Genomic DNA, 19,717 nt, shown 5'->3' with positions numbered 1-19,717 from the left:
GTTGCCTCTGGGGAAAGGAACTGGAAGCCTGAGGACAGGAGTGGGAGGGACCCTTACTTTCCATGGTTTACTTTTTTATATTTTATAAATTTTGTATTACCTACTAAAAAAGGAAATAGAATACAACAACAACAACAAAAACCCACCACCTACTGCACCTGCCAAGGACAAGAGCTCCTCCCACCAGGCTATTTTTGGCAAGATGTCCTGATCAAAGGTGTGGGGAGGAATTTGTTTTCATACTCTGGGGTGCGGAATCCCTGCTTCCCTGGAATCCCTGCTTCCCACTTTCCTGGCACACTCATAGCAGCAGTCAAACAGATTCCACTGGGGCCTGCCCATGCAGATGAAGAATCTCCTACTTCCCTTGTACATAAAATCAAAAGCCTCACCAAGCTTAAACCAACAGGCAGTGTAGGAAGAAGGAGAGCCTTTCTGAGCCCTGCCAGTGCCTGGGCCCCTGGAGCGATATTAGTCAGCAGTGAGCAGGTGGAGAGGTGTTGACCTGGGAAGACTTGACAGTCCTCAGCTCTCTCCCCTCTGCGGACTGTTTGTGAGGCTGGATTGGTATCCTTCATGCTTAAAGCAATGTTCTGGAAGAAGGCCTCTCAAAAGGCATATTACCCAATCACGATCACCATAATCCCCTGGGTAAATGAATACCTCCACTGCTCTCTGGGCAGGTTGGTCCCAGCCTGAATGGCCACCTTGTTAAAGTCAGAAGCAGCCTGCGCAGTTGCACAAAGAGCCCAGGGCTCAGCATGCAGCAACCTGGTCCTAACGCCAGCCAGGCAAGTTTGGTGTCATCTTAGGAAAGTTTTATAATTTCTCTAGACATCAGTTTTCTCACCTTTAAAAATTCCTCCAAGATCACAGACATCCCTTTCAGCACTAACTGTTCATGATTTAAATTTTAAAAGTTGCAACTCTAAGTCAATTTTAATAAAAGAGAAAAATAGGAAGCTTCCTCACCCCAAATCTGCATAAAGCTCTCTGACTTAAAAGTTCTCGTGGTTTGATTATTTGACTGACTTTGCAAAATCTCCAAAAGGTTCCTGCAAATAAAAGAAATTTCCTGGTGTTCTAAAATACAGTGATGACTAAGTAGGGGCAGTAATGACCAAGAGGACATTCTGAGACCAAGATGCTGAAAGGCAGCAAGGAAAGCACACGTGACTTCCTCTTTCAGGTAGATGCAAATACAACTCCAGATTCGGGCTTCCTTTCCTTCTCCTGAAGGTCACCCAGTATTAGAAATTTGTATATTTTCTTCCTAGCATCAACACCACCAAGCCTAGGCAATGTTGGGAAATAAGACGGTGTTTCCTCTTGCTCCATGCCCTTCTACGACTTTTCCCTTCATCCTCCATACCTGATCGCCTCATTCTGACTACCCCACTGCCCAGAAATACCCTCACAGTGCCCAATTCAAGGCCTTCCATCACCTGGCGCCAACCTCCTTGTCAAGCATCACCGCTACACATATCCTTTCTGTGTCTTATGCTGGAGCCAACCATTTCCTCTAAGCTCTTTGCCCTTGAATAGAGCCTGGTAGGACAAAACAGAGGGCATAGGCTTGGGAGTCAGATTCACGTCAAATTGTGACTTCTCTAGTTTTGTGAATTTGGAAATGTTGTATACCATTGCTGAGCTTTAGCTTTCCTGTCTGTGAAAATAAGGCATAATATTATTATTGGAATGTTCCAGGAGATGACTGTAAAGCTTAAATAAGTTAACATATGTGAAAGTACCGAGGAGTTTGCCTGGCACATGGTAAGCATTTGAAAAATACTTGCTTCCTTTTTTCTCTCCACCAAGAATGGCCCTCCATCTATGTCGAACCATCAAAACATCACCACCTTCAAAGCCTAAATCAAATCCCTGATTTTTGGTCTCCCATAGCGAGTACTTAAAAACCACTCTATTCACATGGATGTTTATAATAGCTTTGTTTATTATTGCTAAAACTTGCCAAGCAAAAGCAACCAAGATATCCTTCAGTAGGCTGAATGGATAAATAAACTGTGATACATCCAGACAATGGAATATTGTTCAGTGCTAAAAGGAAATGAGCTTTTCAAGCCATGGAAAGACATGGTGGCACCTTAAATGCATATTACCAAATGAAAGAAGACAATCTGAAAAGACTATATACTGTATGATTCCAATTATGTGACATTCTGAAAAAGGCAAACTATAGACACAGTTAAAGATCAGCAATTGCCAGGGGTGAGGGAGGAGGGAGAGATGAATAGGTGAAGTGCAGAAGATTTTGAGTACTGACACTATTCTGCATGATACTCTAATGGTGGGTACATGTTATTGTTCATTTGTTAAAAATCCATAAAATGTACAATACCAAGAGTGAACCCTGATGTAAAAAAATTTTTTAAATCACTCTATTGACTTTCATTCTACCACCATTGGATACATGTCTCATCTCCTCTACAAGACTACTTAGCTGTGTGCTCTTGGGAAAATGGCATTACCTTGCTGATTTTTAGTTTCTTCATCTGTAAAATGGAAATAGTAAAATCTATATCCCAGAATGCTGTTGTGAAGATTGAATGAGATAATGTATCTAAATTTTCAGTACCTGACCCGGAACATTGTAAGGAGTTGATAAATGTCAGCTATTATTCTTGGATGCCCATGAGAGATAAGATCCATGTCATGTTCTTAATTTAGTCTATATAACACTATTTTAGCTTTATATATGACTACAGAATGAAGGAATTAATAAAATGAAAAACGAAGTCCAACGAAATTCCTAAAATAAGCCTCTGGCTCTCTGTAGCCCAGAGAAACAATACGAAAGAATCCTGGCTTCATAAGAAAGGTTACCAGAAAACAATCAGAAAATATTAATTTTACCCACATGCACAAACATGGTCTTTTTCATATCAAGAAAATCAAAATCCTCATACCTTCTCCAGATACTAAAAGAAAATATCAAAGGTCCCAGAGGGCTTTCATGTAAGGACAAGCTATACAATAAGGCTTCTTCAATATGCAAAGTCTGAAGAGCCAGTACCATCCTCAAAGGGGAACGGAAACTCCTATAAGTCTACACACCAGAATCAAAGCACAGTCCTGAAGTTTGAATGAGATGGTTTCAGAAGCATGAGTATAAAAGAAGTCATCTTCTAACTGAACATTGTACTTTACAGATGAAGAAACTGAGGCCTACAGAAGTAAAGGGATTCAACTCCTGTCCTCCAGTGAAAGTACAACTTTCATTATACCAAAACACAGTTTTCTTTCTCCCCATGCAAATTTAAAGTGTGGAGAAATTTCTTTGAAGACTTTATTAATATTCCATTCCTTGTGTGCACTTCGGTGCCAAGGTGGAGGAAAGAAGAAGTTGCCACACACAGCAGATCGGCAGGGTGGTGGTCTCACGATGACCTCATCATGAAAGTGCATAGGGACAGCCAAAAGTTCAGGCTTCCCTCCTGGGTTTGAGGGCTGTCATAAGCAGAGCCAAGAAAACAGAGTACTCAGTAGGCAGCTGATATATGGGCTATTTGACCAATTGACTGAATAATGCACATGTCCTGTCTAGGAGCAGCTGATGATATGAAAAAAGGTCAGCTGTCCCACTGTTCTCAAACTCTAATGTACATTTGATTCACCTGGAAAATTTGTAAAAATGTGTAGATGTCTATTCATAAAGATTCTGATTCAAAAGGTGTAGGTGGACTCAGTAATCTGCATTTTTACAAGCACCCAAGGTTCAGGATTTGAGAATTACCACACTCAACTGTGAACTCCTGAAGGCCCAAATCCAGAAAATGTATCTTCGACCATGCCCTTGGCAAAAAGCATGCCTGTCCCAAAGCTGGTGCTCAAAGGATGTTTGCTCTACTGTAAGCACTATTCAATAGTTGATTGAATAGTTATATGATTGCCATGTTATTGCTGATTTGAAACAGCATCAACAATTATTGAGTATCTGTTATATGGCAGGCATTACATTCAACTCTAAGAACACAAAGGGAAAGAAGACACAATCCTTATTTTTGACAAACTTGTATGTCAACTGGGGAAACAGCTCCTCTACAAGAAAACCTTTGGTAAGCATCAACAGGCAATGTATGCCACAAGGTTCCAGAGAACAGAAAAATCATTGCAGGCTTTGGCCACTCAAGAAGGAAAGACATGGTCTTAGGCCTTGAAAGCGAAAGATGACCTAGATAATCCAAAGGCATTATATGGAAGAAAGGTCTAGCAATGAGACCATTCTTGGTATAGTCAAGAAAAACAATAAAAACTTATTGAGAACTTATAACATGCCATGCACTGCATTACTCTTTCTCAATTTCATTACCTTTTTTGCTATCCAAAATAACACTGTTAAGTAGAAATAGTAATTACCCATGTTTTACAGATAGAAAAATGAGAATCAGTGCTGTTAAGAACTTGCTCAGGAAGAAACAGGTATTAACTTGAGTTTGATTGAACCCAAGTTCATGGTAACATCCTTTCTCTTTATCCTACTCTATTTTAGGGTAAAAAACCCCTAAGAAAGCATTTGAGGGTTCAAAATTAATTTGAATTATTTTAATTGTCAATACAGAATAAGATTAAAACATTAGGTTTTAGATAGTTGTCGAAATATTCAGATATATCTCAAAATATCTAGACATTCTCCAGGAAAGAGCTCCTCAGTCAATCCTACAAGGTTGTGTAGTATAGGTTGGCAAAGCCATTAGCTGGGCTCTGATTAGATGCAATTGTCCTGATAAGGGGCAGCAGGACAAGTACAAAGTAGGCAGCAAGCAGGCGATGCAAAGAAGAGTCAGAATTATGTCCTTTCCTGGCCTCTCTCAGCACCTGGAGCACTGAACTGTCTGAGAACACAGATGGAAAATGTCTGATATCTAGCATTTACCCAGCAGCCTGCACCATGTTCCCTAAAAGGTGATGCTTGCTTCATGGGCTCATCTTTGGAATGTGTGAGTTTCTAATTCTGACTCACTGGGATGTGGCATGAGGCTGCCAACCTTATACTCATGCGGCATTTGTCCTGGAGGGGGATGTATCTGTGGCAGGAGGGAATGATAACTCATCAAATATGAAACCAGGAAGTGGGCCCTGCATTCACTATGTGGGCCTTGCCCTTCCTCACTTGATATCAGTCAAGATCCTGGGTGGGAGTGGGATGGGATGTGAATCAGTGGAGGATGGCGGGGAAACAGATCTGTGATGGGAACTCTGTGGTTCACCCTGCAACCTCCACTGGGATGTGAATGTCTCCTCCTCCAACACTGGGCTTCATGTCAATCAGAGGAGACCTGAGAGATCATGAAAGCACAGCCTCACAAGCTCTCAGGGTGTGTCTCAACGAGCCTCTGAAGAGGAAGATGGAATTTTCTATATTTACCCATTACAGTGGGCTGGGAAGGTAGACTCTCACCCTGGTGGACTTAGTGTGTACTCAGCGGAAACTCCCTTACAAAGGCAAGGGCCCACACTTCGGATCAGCGAAGTTCAGAACCCCACTCAGAGAAAGGAATAGGAAGAATGGGCAAAAACTGATTCTTTGGCCAAAGAGTCTTCCATAATCAGAAAACTTTATCCCCAAAGTTACATTTCTTAAGAGATGAAGATGTGTGACTTTGAAAATCTTGCTGAATAAAGAGTCTACTGAGATTTAATGAATACAAAGAAAAGCCATTTTAACTGTCATTCAAGACTCTCTCTTTCTCTATTCCCACTCTTCACCATGGCTGCCAGCACCTTTTTGCTGTAATCTCTCTCTTAACTTTTATTCTCCTCGCTACTACACAGGCCCTGTGATATCCTAATATAGCCTCCTTTCTCTAACCACTTCCACTTTTCTTGTCAAATTTACTTAGTAATGGCAAGTCTCTACTAACTGACCCTCTCCCCTCTATCTCAGAGAACAGGAACTGTGGTTTCACTGTCTCAAATGCTTAGCAAATTAGCAGATTCCTAAGAGGAATTATCAGGTATTCAGATAAACAACCAAATGAACCAAAAGCATCCATGTGGCATGAACATACCTTCAAAATTTTGTGATTTGCAAAATTTTGCAACCAATTCTTTATATCCTCAGGGGGAAGATTTTCTTATATCTGGGTTTCCCTTTCCACATTTACTGGGGAAATCCTTAAAGTACACTGACAAAGGGGTCTGCCAAAACATTTCTAAGAATTCCTTTCCTGTCAGACAGAGAAAGACAAATACTGTATGATATCAGTTATATGTGGAATCTAAAAAATACAACAAACTAGTGACTATGACAAAAAAGAAACAGACTCACAGATTCAGAGAACAATCTACTGGTTACCAGTGGGGGAGAGGGAAGGGGGGTTTGAAAGGTACAAACTACTATGTATAAAATACGGATATATTGTACAATACAGGGAATATAGCCAACATTATATAACTATAAATGGAATATAATCTTTAAAAATTGTGAATCACTATGTTGTACACCTGAAACTTATATAATCTTGTACATTATATTACTTGTATAATCTTGTAATAAATTAAAAAAAAATAAATTGAAAAAAGAAATAACTCCTTTCCCCACCTTGGTGATCTCCAGCAAAACACCCTAGTCTCTAAGCAAATGGAAGGGTTGGTTTACAAGGTACCCACTGCATTATCATAAATCTTACAATGCCTTAAAAATAATGGCATTTATAAATAAACCTTTGCTGAGCTAAGGTGGAACTTAGCCCTTTAGACTATGCCCTGACCTTGGCTAGTGGCTGCATAATCACATAATATCTGACACTGGCTTGAGCCAACACCATATGTGATTGCTCAAGGTTTTATACATTGCCCCATTCATCCTTAAGTACAAAGCGGGTAGCAGAATTATTAAAATCAATATCTTTCTACTTGAAGTCACTCATTCCCCATCTCATTTGCTATATAAAAAAGGAGGCACTATTGCCTTGGAAAGGCAACCTAGTAGAATGGACAAGGCATTGGGCTGGGAAAAGGAACACTGAGGTATGGTCTTAGGCCAGAACAAGTCCTTTCACTTTCTCAGTTTCTAATATCCTTATTTTTATGTCCATCCTCAGTTAAGATGGTGGAATAAGCACTGTGGAATGAGGACTGTCTAAGGACTTTTCCATACCAGAGATTAGGCAAATCACAACATTCAAAAGAGAAATCCCAAATTATTGGTAGATAAGAAGACCTTTTGAATAGAAGACCTTTTCAACACAATAAACCCCTCAGCTGTAACAAAAGCAAGTTTTTCCCCCAAGTGGCTCCCTGTGACGGTTAATGAACAATCAAGAATATCTTTTGTGTTGTTTATGCAATGAAGCTCTTAGCCTCATTTGCATGAGGCTAAATAATCCTCAACCTATATTCTGGTGTGAACTAAGATTGGTGACTGGTAAAAATCATAACCGGGGCTTCCCTGCTGGCGCAGTGGTTGAGAGTCCGTCCGCCTGCCGATGCAGGGGACACGGGTTCGTGCCCTGGTCCGGGAAGATCCCACATGCCGCAGAGCGGCTAGGCCTGTGAGCCATGGCCGTTGAGCCTGCGCGTCCGGAGCCTGTGCTCTGCAACGGGAGAGGCCACAACAGTGAGAGGCCCGTGTATCGCAAAAAAAAAAAAAAAAAAAAAAAAAAAAATCATAACCGAACAGCAGTGGAATGATGATGGTGGTGGTAACGATAATGACAATGACATTTTAAACTAAAGCCTTCCTGTTAAATAATGGAAGAGAAACGAAGTACCTAATGCAAAAAATAAAGTATGCTCACTTTATAATCCCAATTGAGTAACTAGATATTGAAGCTAGGTAGATAGCCCTCTGTGAAACTTCTTACTGAAGAGCTGTACCCTACTTGGTTATCCAGTGCTTATCACACACTATGTTATTGCTTGACCATCTTCTTTCTCCACTAGATTGCAAACTCTGAGAGGGCAAGGAAGACCAAGTCTTGCTTACCATTGCTTCCTCAATGTCTGACAGGTAACTTATTTTCCATAGATAAGTAAATAAATAAGTAAATTAATAAATGGTTGGTAGTGAGTTGAATAGTGTCCCTCCAAATTTATGTCCACCTAGAATCTCAGTATGTGACTTGATTAGGAAATAGGGTCTTTGCAGATGCAATTAGTTAACATGAGGTTAACTAGATTAGGGTGGGTCCTAAGTCTAATATGTGTGTCCTTAAAAGAAGAGGAGAGGACACACAGATTCGCACAGAGAAGATGGTCATGTGAACTTGGAGGCAGAGCTTGGGGTGATGCAACTACAAGGCAAGGAACACTAAGGACTGCTGGGAGTCACCAGAAGCTAGAAAGAGGCAAAGAAGGATCCTGAAGGATCCTTTTCTACAGCCTTCAGAGGGAGCATGGCCCTGCTGACACTTTGATTTTGAATATCTATCCTCCAAAACTGTGAAAGATTAAATTTCTTTTAAGGTACCCAATTTGTGGTACCCTAAAAGGCAGCCCTAGGAAACTAATATATGGTTGAAAAGATATTTGCATATAGTGTGAAATCACACTTACAACATTAAAATAATTCTTTGAATCAGTCTGACAGAACTAGAAAGGCCCAGGGAGATTATATAGTCTAATCTCCTTATTGTTTTTTAAAAAAAGTACAGCTCGGAGTGAATAAATGACTGAGCTAGTGCCCAAATCCAAGTTCCCTTGCTCTTCTATGGATATATCACACATGGCAATGATTTGCTTCATCAAAATAACCTATGCTGTATTATGCGCTTGTTAAAGCTTCATTTGTTGTGTTATCTCTATTTGTGGAAGTAGATTTAGATCCCTATTTTAAAAGAATCTTGCTTCCCTTTATGCCAGGTTATAAATCTTTCCCTCAATTTTTCTTCAAAAGCAATTAATGTCAGAAAAGGAAACAAATTTTAAAACAGCCAGCCAAAATTCTCACAGCTTAGAGCCATGGCGTCTTGGCCAAGTGTAACGGAAAGAAACAGGACTAGAATTTAAACCTGGTCCTAATTTATAACCAGACCTTCCTATATTGACCTAGACAAGTCTCTATGCCTCAAACTTCCTCATTGTAAAAGTGCACACAAATATCTGTCTATCTTCCTCCGAGGTCATAGTGAAGAAGTGAGGACAAAAGTAGGGAAAAGATCACAAAACCAGAGATGGTTATTGCAAGTAGCACCAGGAGTGATGCCCCTCAACCTCCCGCAAAAAGAGCTTTGAGTTCCCAGTCTTCATCAAACCACATACAGGGCCAGATTAAGATCTTTATGGGCCTTGGAAGTTAAAAACGTTAAGCACCCAACACACAGGTAACTCAAAATATATTTTACATTACTGAGCAGTAAAATGTGTTTTACAACTTCTTTTATAACCCAACAAAGTTTTTATAATTTCCCTTGATGACTATTTTGATGCTTGTTTATAATTTTTTGTAATGTTAATTGTCATTTTCATCCTGATCTTTGCTTGACAGTTTCACTGGTTCCCTAGGGTTGTGCTGTGGCGACCTACAGGGCAGCCCAGCCTGAGGGTACATCATTTACACTCACTGGACACCCCCACAGCTCCCCACCTATATAACATTTTGGGAGTGTCGCTTTCTATCCATAAGCCCTTCTTCAATTAGTATTGGAAGAATTAAAGTTTGGGTCTATTTGCCCATCTGTCTGTCCAAGTATGTTCTTAAATAGCATTTTCAATGTTATCAAAGCTAGACAAATTTATACAAATTAATAACACATCAAACTTGCATTTCAGAATGAAAGGTTTGCTGAAAAAAAAGTAATGCATAATTATGCCCATCTTACCTCCAACGTTTCTAATATTTTGAACCAGACCACTCTTCTAAATATAATTTTCTGCCCTATTTGGCAACCAAGTCATTGGAGAATTGGATGAACTACATCAACGTAAAGGGAGATGGAATCAGCCTGGGCCATGTGTTCTAAGTGTGCCATTTTAGATCTCTGAACCACTTTCAGACACTAACTTGATAACATTTTATACCCTCATAAATTCTCCCCTTCATTTTTCCTTTGTTCACTAATACAGCCATGAGGTCTTAATTAGACATCTATATTCAAAAATGCTAGAATTATACCAAGAGGGTTTTTTTAGCCTTAAAAATTACAGTAGGAAAGTCAAAGTCCATGAAGTTAAGGTTAACTTTACCTATAATATGCTTTCTGAGATTTGAGTTATGGAGGGTTCATGTGTGTGTGTGTGTGTGTGTGTGTGTGTGTGTGTGTGCGCACATGTGCGTGCTATAAGGCAAACATTTTAGTGGTGGTATGCTTATGGAAGCATGTTCATGAATAATAATAATAATCTCAACATTTACAAAGCTCTGTAACACATTTGTTCCTCACAATAACCAAATTCCAATTTTTGAAAATGATTAAATTGACACTCGGGATTTTGGGGACTTTACCCAGAGTCACAAAGCTAAAAGACTGGACTGAACCAGAATATTCTAGTTCCTAATCCAGTGTTCTCTCTCCTACACCTCAATGACTCCCCTAAAATCTTGAGAAGATATGTTGTATTTTTGTATGAGGAAGTGTTTTAATGCCTTCATTTGGCTACAAACAAAATGCACAAGCCATAGGATGCTGGGGAATCCAATTTCATCCTAATACTACCACATATGCCATATATTTTATCTGTGACTGTGAGAAATAACCCTTCTACTTTGTTATTCAGTTGTATCTTTTCACTCCCTAAATAGGAATAACAACATTGTACATGGCTCCTCCAACCTAAGTGATTCCAGAAGATTAATGTTCATGAGCCATGAATGGAGAATCCCTGAAGTGGGTGGGAAGCTGTGGGTTCTCTGAAAGTGAAGGGCACAGAAGTAATTTCCATTAAAAGAAACAGAATTGGAAGGGCAGGGTGGTCAGCCCCTAGGCAAGGCTAGGTCTACTCAGGGCTAGTAGCTAGGAGTTGAGGTCAGAGAAAAGGAATAGGGCCGATTATACTCCAAGGTCTATACAAGAGCCCTTCTGCTTGCTTCCCATCTCTCTTCTGAGTGTGTATATTTGTTTCTATTCAGGTGTACATATGTGACATTTTCCAGCATGATTCCTGTCCAAGCTATTCTGTCCTATTTTGAGTACTTGGGTCAGAACCCATATCTAAATTTTTCTTGTAGAAAATATCATCACTGTGTAAATAGTGAACAATATTAGGCCCTCTTGATATTGTTCATCCTCTTACACATGGATGAGTGCTTGGCTTCCTGAGAAAAGTGTTCTTAACTCCTCAGGAAATAAGAGTGGGTTCTATTTAAAAGATATCCAAGAACTGTTAGTTTTACTGTGGTGCCCCCTAGTGCTATGTGAGATTAGACTCACTTTCTGTATTTGTCAATATGTAGACCACATAAGAGAAGCGAAATTTGGAGAAGTGACAAATTGGGTAATTTTTCCTGTATTTTCTTTTGCATAGAATGGAATGAAGTGTGTTCCCTTAGCATGAGTCATAAGACCCTTTGTGTCCTGCCCTCACCTAGATTTTCAGCTTCCACTTCCTCCACTTTCCCCAATGAACTCTCAACTCCAACCATTCTGAACAACTTGCTCTTTTACCTAGAAAGCCTTCTGCCCCTACTCACCCACCATCATCCCTCTTATCTATTTAAAGAATTTCCACCTTTCTTCTAATATCAGTGAAGCATTACCTCCTCCTCCGGCTTTTACCCTCCCTGAGTTTCTGTTTTCCTGTCCATAAGTGGACTATGTCTAATGTCTGCGCAAAAATCCAACAATTCTATACATTTTCAGTACCTCCTTTAAGAGCCTCAAAATACTTAGTGACAAATCAGTTCAATACTTCAGATGTTTCTTCTTAGCTCCCATAAAATTTCTTATAAAATGCAAATTCAATTACATTGAAAATTATTTCCATGTCTATCATAAAAAATTTCTTTAAAAACTTGTTAAATTACATGAGGACACATTTAATTTGAGCTAATGAGACAAGATTTTTTAATCAAAAATGTCTCTTTTTCTTCCTAAAGGATACAAAGTTCAAATTATAGTCCGAAACTCCATCAAGAAACTGAATTCTAATTCTGGCCATCACTGATACAGAATTGGTCAGCTCACTTTCCAAATGCCTTCACTTCTGTCTTTCTCAGGAGTAAAAGTGATAAGAATGTAAACCTTTAACTGTGGGTGGGATGTGCTGAAGAATTATCACTAAAAGCACATCTTTAAAGTACTCTGATAAAGATGATACAAATCTTGGAAGAGCCCAGCTTCAATAGCTCTGAGACACATGGGTATAATTTGCAAAAGCTTCTCACCTTATAGATCAGCTTTTTTCTGCCACTGTTCCCAGGTGAAGTTATGGGGAAGCCTGGAAGCCTGATACTTTAAATGGCAGTCCCAATAAACATCCAAACAGCATGTATTGATTTTTGTGACTCAATTTTATAACTTGTATCATGGATATTCTTCTACAGCATCCACTTCTTTCCCTTTTCTAAATAAGGTATTTTGCTAATCTAGAATAAGTTACTTAGATAGGTACATGGTATATAAATAAATACAGATTACAAATATATGCAAATTTGATTTCCCTCAGTCCCTTCTTAAGAACCAGGGTATCCAGAAGCTTAGACACAAAAATCTGTTTACTTAAATTGGTATTTCTCAGATCCTCATACCCATTTTATGACTATATATATATAAACTACATACCCACAGGATATTGACCTGGAAGAGATATTTCTTGATCATTTGATCCAACTGCCTCATGTTTCAGATGAGAAAATTGGGACTCAAAGAGGGATGTGTATTATATAAGGAGTGGGTAAGGTCCATCTTTTTTTCTAACATTCAAAAACAAAAACTTCTGCTTTTCACATAATAAAACTTAACCAAGTGGTGAGAAAACAAAGGTTACTAAATAAACTTGATTGAAGGGAAGGTTGACTGCCAAATGGAGTTTAACAGTTTCATATGTATTTTTTTTACAGAGTCATCCATATAGGAAAATTTTTTATGAAGTTTAAAATTAAATCTAAGAAATAAGAAAAAAGAGTCATGATTATTCTCCAAATATCTTTCTCCTACAATGAAAGAGATCCAATTTAACTAGGTAAATGATGAGCATTTCAGCTTTATTTCACCCCCTATACATATCACTCTAATATTATGTCTTATAAAAGTAGAGATTTGATTGGTATCACCACCTACCCCATCCTTCAACCAAAATTCCCAACAATCTTATCTATGAATTTAGAAAAGCTATCAGTCTATGTCCCTTCTTCAGCAGTTACTTTACACCCTTCTCTCTCAATCAATCTCTCTCTCTCTCTCTCTCTCTCTCTCTCTCTCTCTACACACACACACACACACACACACACACACACACACACACACACACTGCTGCCACCATGACTGATCAAGTTCTGGGGAGAACACACACGACTGTCCTTCCCCTTAACAAAGGTTATGAGATTAAATTTAAGGACACAACATGCTGCCCTGGGTCTTATTAACAGTATAAGAAATTATGTTAGCTAAAACAGTCTAGGTAGAAGTAAGAAAAAAAAAGTTAATGTCAAGTTAAGCATTTCAAATATCTGTGCCCCAAAAAGTTCTGTATCCAGAGTATACAAGAACACGTTTGTTGAGCAAACAGCTCTAATATACCTCCTCTATCTTTGCTTCCATTTCTGGGCCAGGACCAGAGAAAGCTAATTCTCTCACAAAGATCAGCTCCATGAATTCTAGTATCCTGGAAGCCAGCACTCAGCTTGCCTTCCAGGCTCTAGCACAGAACTGCTGGGCGACTTGCTAGAAAGGACCCCTCTCCTCTGCATCCCTTAGGTACTGATAGTTTGGGGCGGCCCCCGCCACCAGCTGGCTACACATCTGTATCTGTTTCACCTTTTGCTCTCTCCTGCTCAGAGCCCTAGTGCAATTAATTGCTGAGCCTTGACTGGGGCCATATGTTCTGTCTTTTTATCATCCCACAGTGTAAGGAAATATGTAACACTGTGGTTGTTTGAAAAAGCACTCTCAGGGCTCCCAGACCTGGTGAATAAACTCAGCTGTTCTATTTTGGGTTACTCTTTGTTTTCTTCTCGGAAGGGCCTAATTCCGGTCTCTGTCTTGGGCATCCTGCCATGGACACTTTGCTCCTCCCCCCACACCCTCTCCCCAGATCGCCTACTCTAATTTCACCCAAAGGCTTCTGTGACGAGAAGGAAACGTCTGGCATGATGAGGACAGGATGGGTGTGCTGTGGTGCTCACTGGTCTGCAGGCTTGAGTGTGACGTCAGCTACACTTCGGGAATTTGGGGACACGAGCACTCTATAGTACAGTGATCACATCTAGCCGGTAGGCACTGAAAACCCCTATTTCCTGTAGGTGAAGACAAGCCCAGGCATCGTCTAGGACTCTGCTCATCTTATCCTGATCTAATTTGAGGTACCCAGTCTCTGACCTGGCCATCAGAAATAAAAGTTCCTATTGTCTGACCTTTACCAGGGAGAGACTTTTCTAACACAGAGCATCCACCAGGGAAACAAGAACTCTCAGACTAGCCCCAACAAGGGAACATGGGGACACTATTCATTTCTTTCCTTTTCAGTGGAATCTCCTGCAGTCAAGAACATCCTTAAAGAGCTAATAATGTTTGTGGATATGAATAAGTAAATAAGAAAAAATAATGTAAAAGGGACCATAATAAGCAGAAGGAAAAATGGAAAGAATATCTTCATTAAGTGGGGGAAATACTAAAATGATGATCTTCCACTACATAATGTATTGGACAAAGTGCTGTCTATAAGTTGTGATTGGTAGAGAAAGGCTGTGAGAAACAATATCTGATCAAGTTACTGGGGTAAACGTTTGGCCATGCATACATACAGGCGTGAACACATACATCTCTGCCCTTAAAATACATAGGCTAGCTATTTAAAAGAACTTAATACTGATACATTTAGCATTCTTCAAAAAGCATATTTCCTTGAGAGTCTATGAGGCTTATGAATACGATAGGAAAGTATAATAATGTAAAGAGATTTTCTTATAACCCTTTTACATTAATTCCCTGATCAGATGCTTACTAGCAGAACAGGTAAACCAAGTAGGTATATCAGTGACTCAAAGCTTCTAAGTGACAGCTCATAAAGGAATACCAGGATTCTTGCATTGCAAAGAAAAAGAATAATCCAGAAGCAGTGCCCCTGCCCTATCTCCACTGTGCCCCACCACTGCCACTGCTGAAAAAAAGGAAGGAAAACAGAGACAAAAGGGTGTTCGACCACACTTTTACGATCGCTGAGCAGAAAAGGGAAAAAAAAAAAAATTTGGTGTCAGATTATTTCCAAGTGACCATTTGCAGCTGTTGGAGCTGCCATCAGCCTGAGCTGGAGGAAAGGACATGCCAGTGGTGCATCTTACCTGAGCAGAGAAGTGCAGACAGATGTAGGTGAGACACAGGAGCAGCCCCAGCCCCTGAATTACGGAGGACACCAGCAATAGCTTGTTCCTCAAGAATCTCCGTCCTGGTGCGTTTCCAACATGCTCATCCAGGGGTTGGACCCCTTCCATCTTCACAATCTGGATGCAGGGAAGATGAAAACTGTGACAGAAGGGAACCTGAGGGAGGACTGACCTCTTCCCTGCAAAGAAGGAGATGAAGCCAAAACAAGGTGTATCAATCAGAAAACACACAAAGGTCCCAGGACCAGAGACAAGAGGCGATTGAAAGAGCAGAGCGGACTCTCAGTTTTAATGCTGCAGCTTTTGCAGGCAGGCGGGGGAACTTCTTTGTGACTAATCTGAATTTCCCCTTTACTTTCTTTCTTTTTTTTTCTCTGGGCTAACAGGGAGTTGTTTTTGTGGCATTCCAGTTCTGATTTGAGTGACTGTGAAATGACACTCATAAAAGTGTGCTATTTTCTTAATTTCTCATTGCACCAGTAACCAAATTGTGGGTCACTTGATAAAGATAAAAATTATCATCTGTTGATGTAGGAGCTCATCGATCCCTTCTCCGAGGTGTCTTAAATCATAGAAGAGATTTAAGGAAAATACTAGCCTTAAGTTCTTGCCTGCACTTTATTGGGTAACTAAGCACTGAACCCATTCAACAGATTCAGGGGAAAAAAAGCACATGAAGACCATTCTTCAAGTGAAAAAAAAAAGAGAAAAGTTTAAAATAGGATGGTGAATCATGTAGAATAAAGGAGTAAGATCCTCTAGTTTTAGTCCATTGCATTATAATAAACTAGCATATACTGAGCATCTACTGTGTGTCAGGCACTGTGCTAGACAGCCCTAAAATCTTTTTCTCATTTAATCTTTGAGGTAAATTTAGTAAAGACTTACATGATTAATTTTAAGCATAGCAGGAAAGAAGCAGAAGAGTAGCCTGACTTTTTCCCTTCCCTCCACTATACATTTTCTCCATACATAAGTTTGCATGAATGAACAAATGAATAGCTTCAAATAAGCTTTGAAGGTTGTTCCTTTCTTTGAGGTCAGCGTAGACACAGAACTTGGAAAGTAAGAGTATTCTACCAATAGACACTACTTACCCTTCACCACTGAAATAAATGATCAAATGAAATAAATGATAAAATTATTGATAATGTCAAGTTCATATTAATAAATATTTACTGAATACATAGTGAGCCCAGTACTATATTGGCCAGTATAGGTACACTGGGAGGGGCTGTTTAAGACAGAACAATGCTTCTGTGGGCAAGTATGTCTCTCTGAGCTCCCTATCAGCCACTCAATGGATATTTAAAGAAGGAAAGGAGAGAGAAATAACATCAACAAAATAAATGAGCTGTTGTATGCAACTTAATTTTATAGAAAATTGATATGAAGCATATTCAAGGGGGAAACAGCTTGTGGGAAATACATTTATTAATACAGTAATACAGTTTAAATCAATTAATATATGAATTGATACCCTCATTATAATCATTATACTTTGCATTTGCAGAACATATTGGTCTTCAGAAGTTCAAGTTTTTGTCTGAAATATAAGGTGACTGAGACACTACACCATACATGCCAAGCCAAAACTAGAAATCAAGTTCCATCTAAACTTAATTCTAAATAGGTATTCCTATGAGAAAAGTATGTGTAACATACAGGGTATGGATTAAAAAAAATTGAAAGGCAGAGTCAAGATGGCAGTGTGGGAAGATGGGGAGTTAGCATCTCTCCACAACTAGAGCACCTGCTGGCCGCTGGTGGGGAACTCTGATGCCCAAGGAGACGGAAGGAACCCTAAAGTGAACTGGTAGGATGCAAAGGGACTGAGGTGGGGAGGAGAAGTGGAGGCCAGACAGGATCTATGCCCCTGAGGTCAGGGAGATCAGGACACACAGGCGGGAGGGGCCCTCCACCAGGAGGAGAGGAAGAAGGGCAGAGGGCGATTGCCCCACCCACTCAGGCCAGGGAGCCTGCTGAGCTCCCAGGCCTGTCCCCTGCCCTCCAAAGCCCCCTCCAGGCTGCATGGGTCCTTGTGGGCACAGTAGGGAGGCTGGGGAGATCAGGAGAGGCAGGCAGGAGGGACTCTCCCAGACTGGAGGAGCAAGAGAGGAGAGAAGGGCATTTTCCCCACCCACTGGAGCCCCGGAAGACTGCTGGGCTCCCAGGGGAGGTCCCATGCCCTCTGAGACCAGGGGTGGGGGGCACGCCTGGGCCCTTTCGGTCCCTTGAGCCTAGGTCTCACCCCCCACAGCCCCCAGGGACTTTTCCAGCCCTGTGGGTCCTGAGTATTGGCCCCGCCCACAACGCAAACCTCGCCCTTGCTTAGGCCCCACCCCCTACAGCCAAGGCCTCGCCCCCCCCCCGCCTTTTTTTTTTTTCTTTTCCCTCCTCCTCTTTTTTACTATTGTGGTACTGCTGTACCTTCTGGTTGTTGTTTTATCTATATTTTTATTTTTATATTCTTTCTAACATATCTGTTTCCTAGTCTAATTTTATTTTTTACTTTGTTAATGTTCTCTTTATTTAATTTTTTTTTTTGTGCCACCCTACGCAGCTTGCAGGATCTTGGTTCACAAGTTGGGGGTCAGGTCAAAACTCCTGTGGTGCGAGCTCTGAGTCAGAAGCACCAGACAAACAGAGAACCTCAGACCCCAGAGAGTATTCATTGGAGTGAGGTCTCATGGAGTTCCTCATATCACCATCAAGACACAGCTTTACCCAATAGCCTACAAACTCCAGTGGTGGAAGCCTCAGGCCAAACAACCAGTAAGACAGGAACACAATCCCACTCATTAAAAAAAAAAAAAAAGAGGCTGCAAAAAACTAGTCACAGATAAAGGAGCAAAAACCTACAAGACCAAATAAATGAAGAGGAAATAGGCAATCTACCTGAAAAAGAATTCAGAGTAATGATAGTAAAGATGATCCAGAATCTCGGAAATAGAACGGAGGCCCAGATTGAGAAAATACAAGAAACGTTTAACAAAGATCTAGAAGAAGTAAAGAACAAACAAACAGAGATGAACAACACAATAAGTGAAGTGAGAAATACACTAGAAGGAATCAATAACAGAATAATTGAGGCAGAAGAACAAATAAGTGAGCTGGAAGATGAAATGGTGGAAATAACTGCTGAGGAGCAGAATAAAGAAAAAAGAATGAAAAGAATTGAAGACAATCTCAGAGACCTCCGGGACAACACTAAACGCACCAACATTTGAATTATAGGGGTCCCAGAAGAAGAAGAGAAAAAGAAAGGGTCTAAGAAAATATTTGAAGAGATTATAGGCGAAAACTTCCCTAACATGGGAAAGGAAATAGTCACCCAAGTCCAGGAAGCACAGAGAGTCCCATACAGGATAAACCCTAGGAAAAACATACCAAGACACATATTAATCAAACTAACAAAAATTAAATTCAAATAAAAGATATTAAAAGCAGCAAGGGAAAAACAAAAAATAACATACAAAGGAATCCCCATAACATTATCAGCTGATTTTTCAGCAGAAACTCTACAGGCCAGAAGGAAGTGGCATGATATACTTAAAGTGATGAAACGGAAGAACCTACAACCAAGATTACTCTACCCAGCAAGGATCTCATTCAGATTCAATGGAGAAGTCAAAAGCTTTTCAGACAAGCAAAAGCTAAGAGAATTCAGCACCACCAAACCAGCATTACAACAAATGCTAAAGAAACTTCTCTAGGTGGGAAACACATAAGAAGAAAAAGACCCACAAAAACAAACCCAAAACAATTAAGAAAAAGGTATTAGGAACGTACATATCGATAATCACCTTGAATGTAAAATGTATTAAATGCCCCAACCAAAAGACACAGACTGGCTGAATGGATACAAAAACAAGACCCATATATATGCTGTCTACAAGAGACCAACTTCAGACCTAGGGACATATACAGACTGAAAGTGAAGGGATGGAAAAAGGTATTCCAGGCAAATGGAAATCGAAAGAAAGCTGGAGTAGCAATATTCATATCAGGTAAAATAGACTTTAAAATAAAGACTGTTACAAGAGATAAGGAGGGACACTACAAAATGACCAAAGGATCAATCCAAGAAGAAGATATAACAATTATAAATGTTTATGCACCCAACATAGGAGCACCTCAATACATAAGGCAACTGCTAACAACCATGAAGGGAGAAATTGACAGTTACACAGTAATAGTAGGGGACTTCAACACCCCACTAACACCAATGGACAGATCATCCAAACAGAAAATAAATAAGGAAACACAAGCTTTAAA

General features: G+C 40.0%; 1 protein-coding gene across 1 annotated transcript in view; it reads right to left on the bottom strand.

The window, feature by feature from the left end:
- TNFSF18 (TNF superfamily member 18) overlaps nucleotides 1-19,717 on the bottom strand; it is a 148,001-nt gene that overhangs the window by 111,331 nt on the left and 16,953 nt on the right. The window contains exon 2 of the mRNA XM_060133139.1: nucleotides 15,398-15,556. Coding sequence (XP_059989122.1) covers nucleotides 15,398-15,547 — 150 coding nt within the window. The 5' untranslated portion in view covers nucleotides 15,548-15,556. The remainder of the gene's footprint in view (nucleotides 1-15,397; nucleotides 15,557-19,717) is intronic.

Source organism: Lagenorhynchus albirostris, chromosome 2 (genome assembly GCF_949774975.1).
Source record: "Lagenorhynchus albirostris chromosome 2, mLagAlb1.1, whole genome shotgun sequence".
In the NCBI taxonomy this organism is placed as follows: Eukaryota; Metazoa; Chordata; class Mammalia; order Artiodactyla; family Delphinidae; genus Lagenorhynchus; species Lagenorhynchus albirostris.
This window is presented reverse-complemented; position numbering and strand designations above follow the sequence as displayed.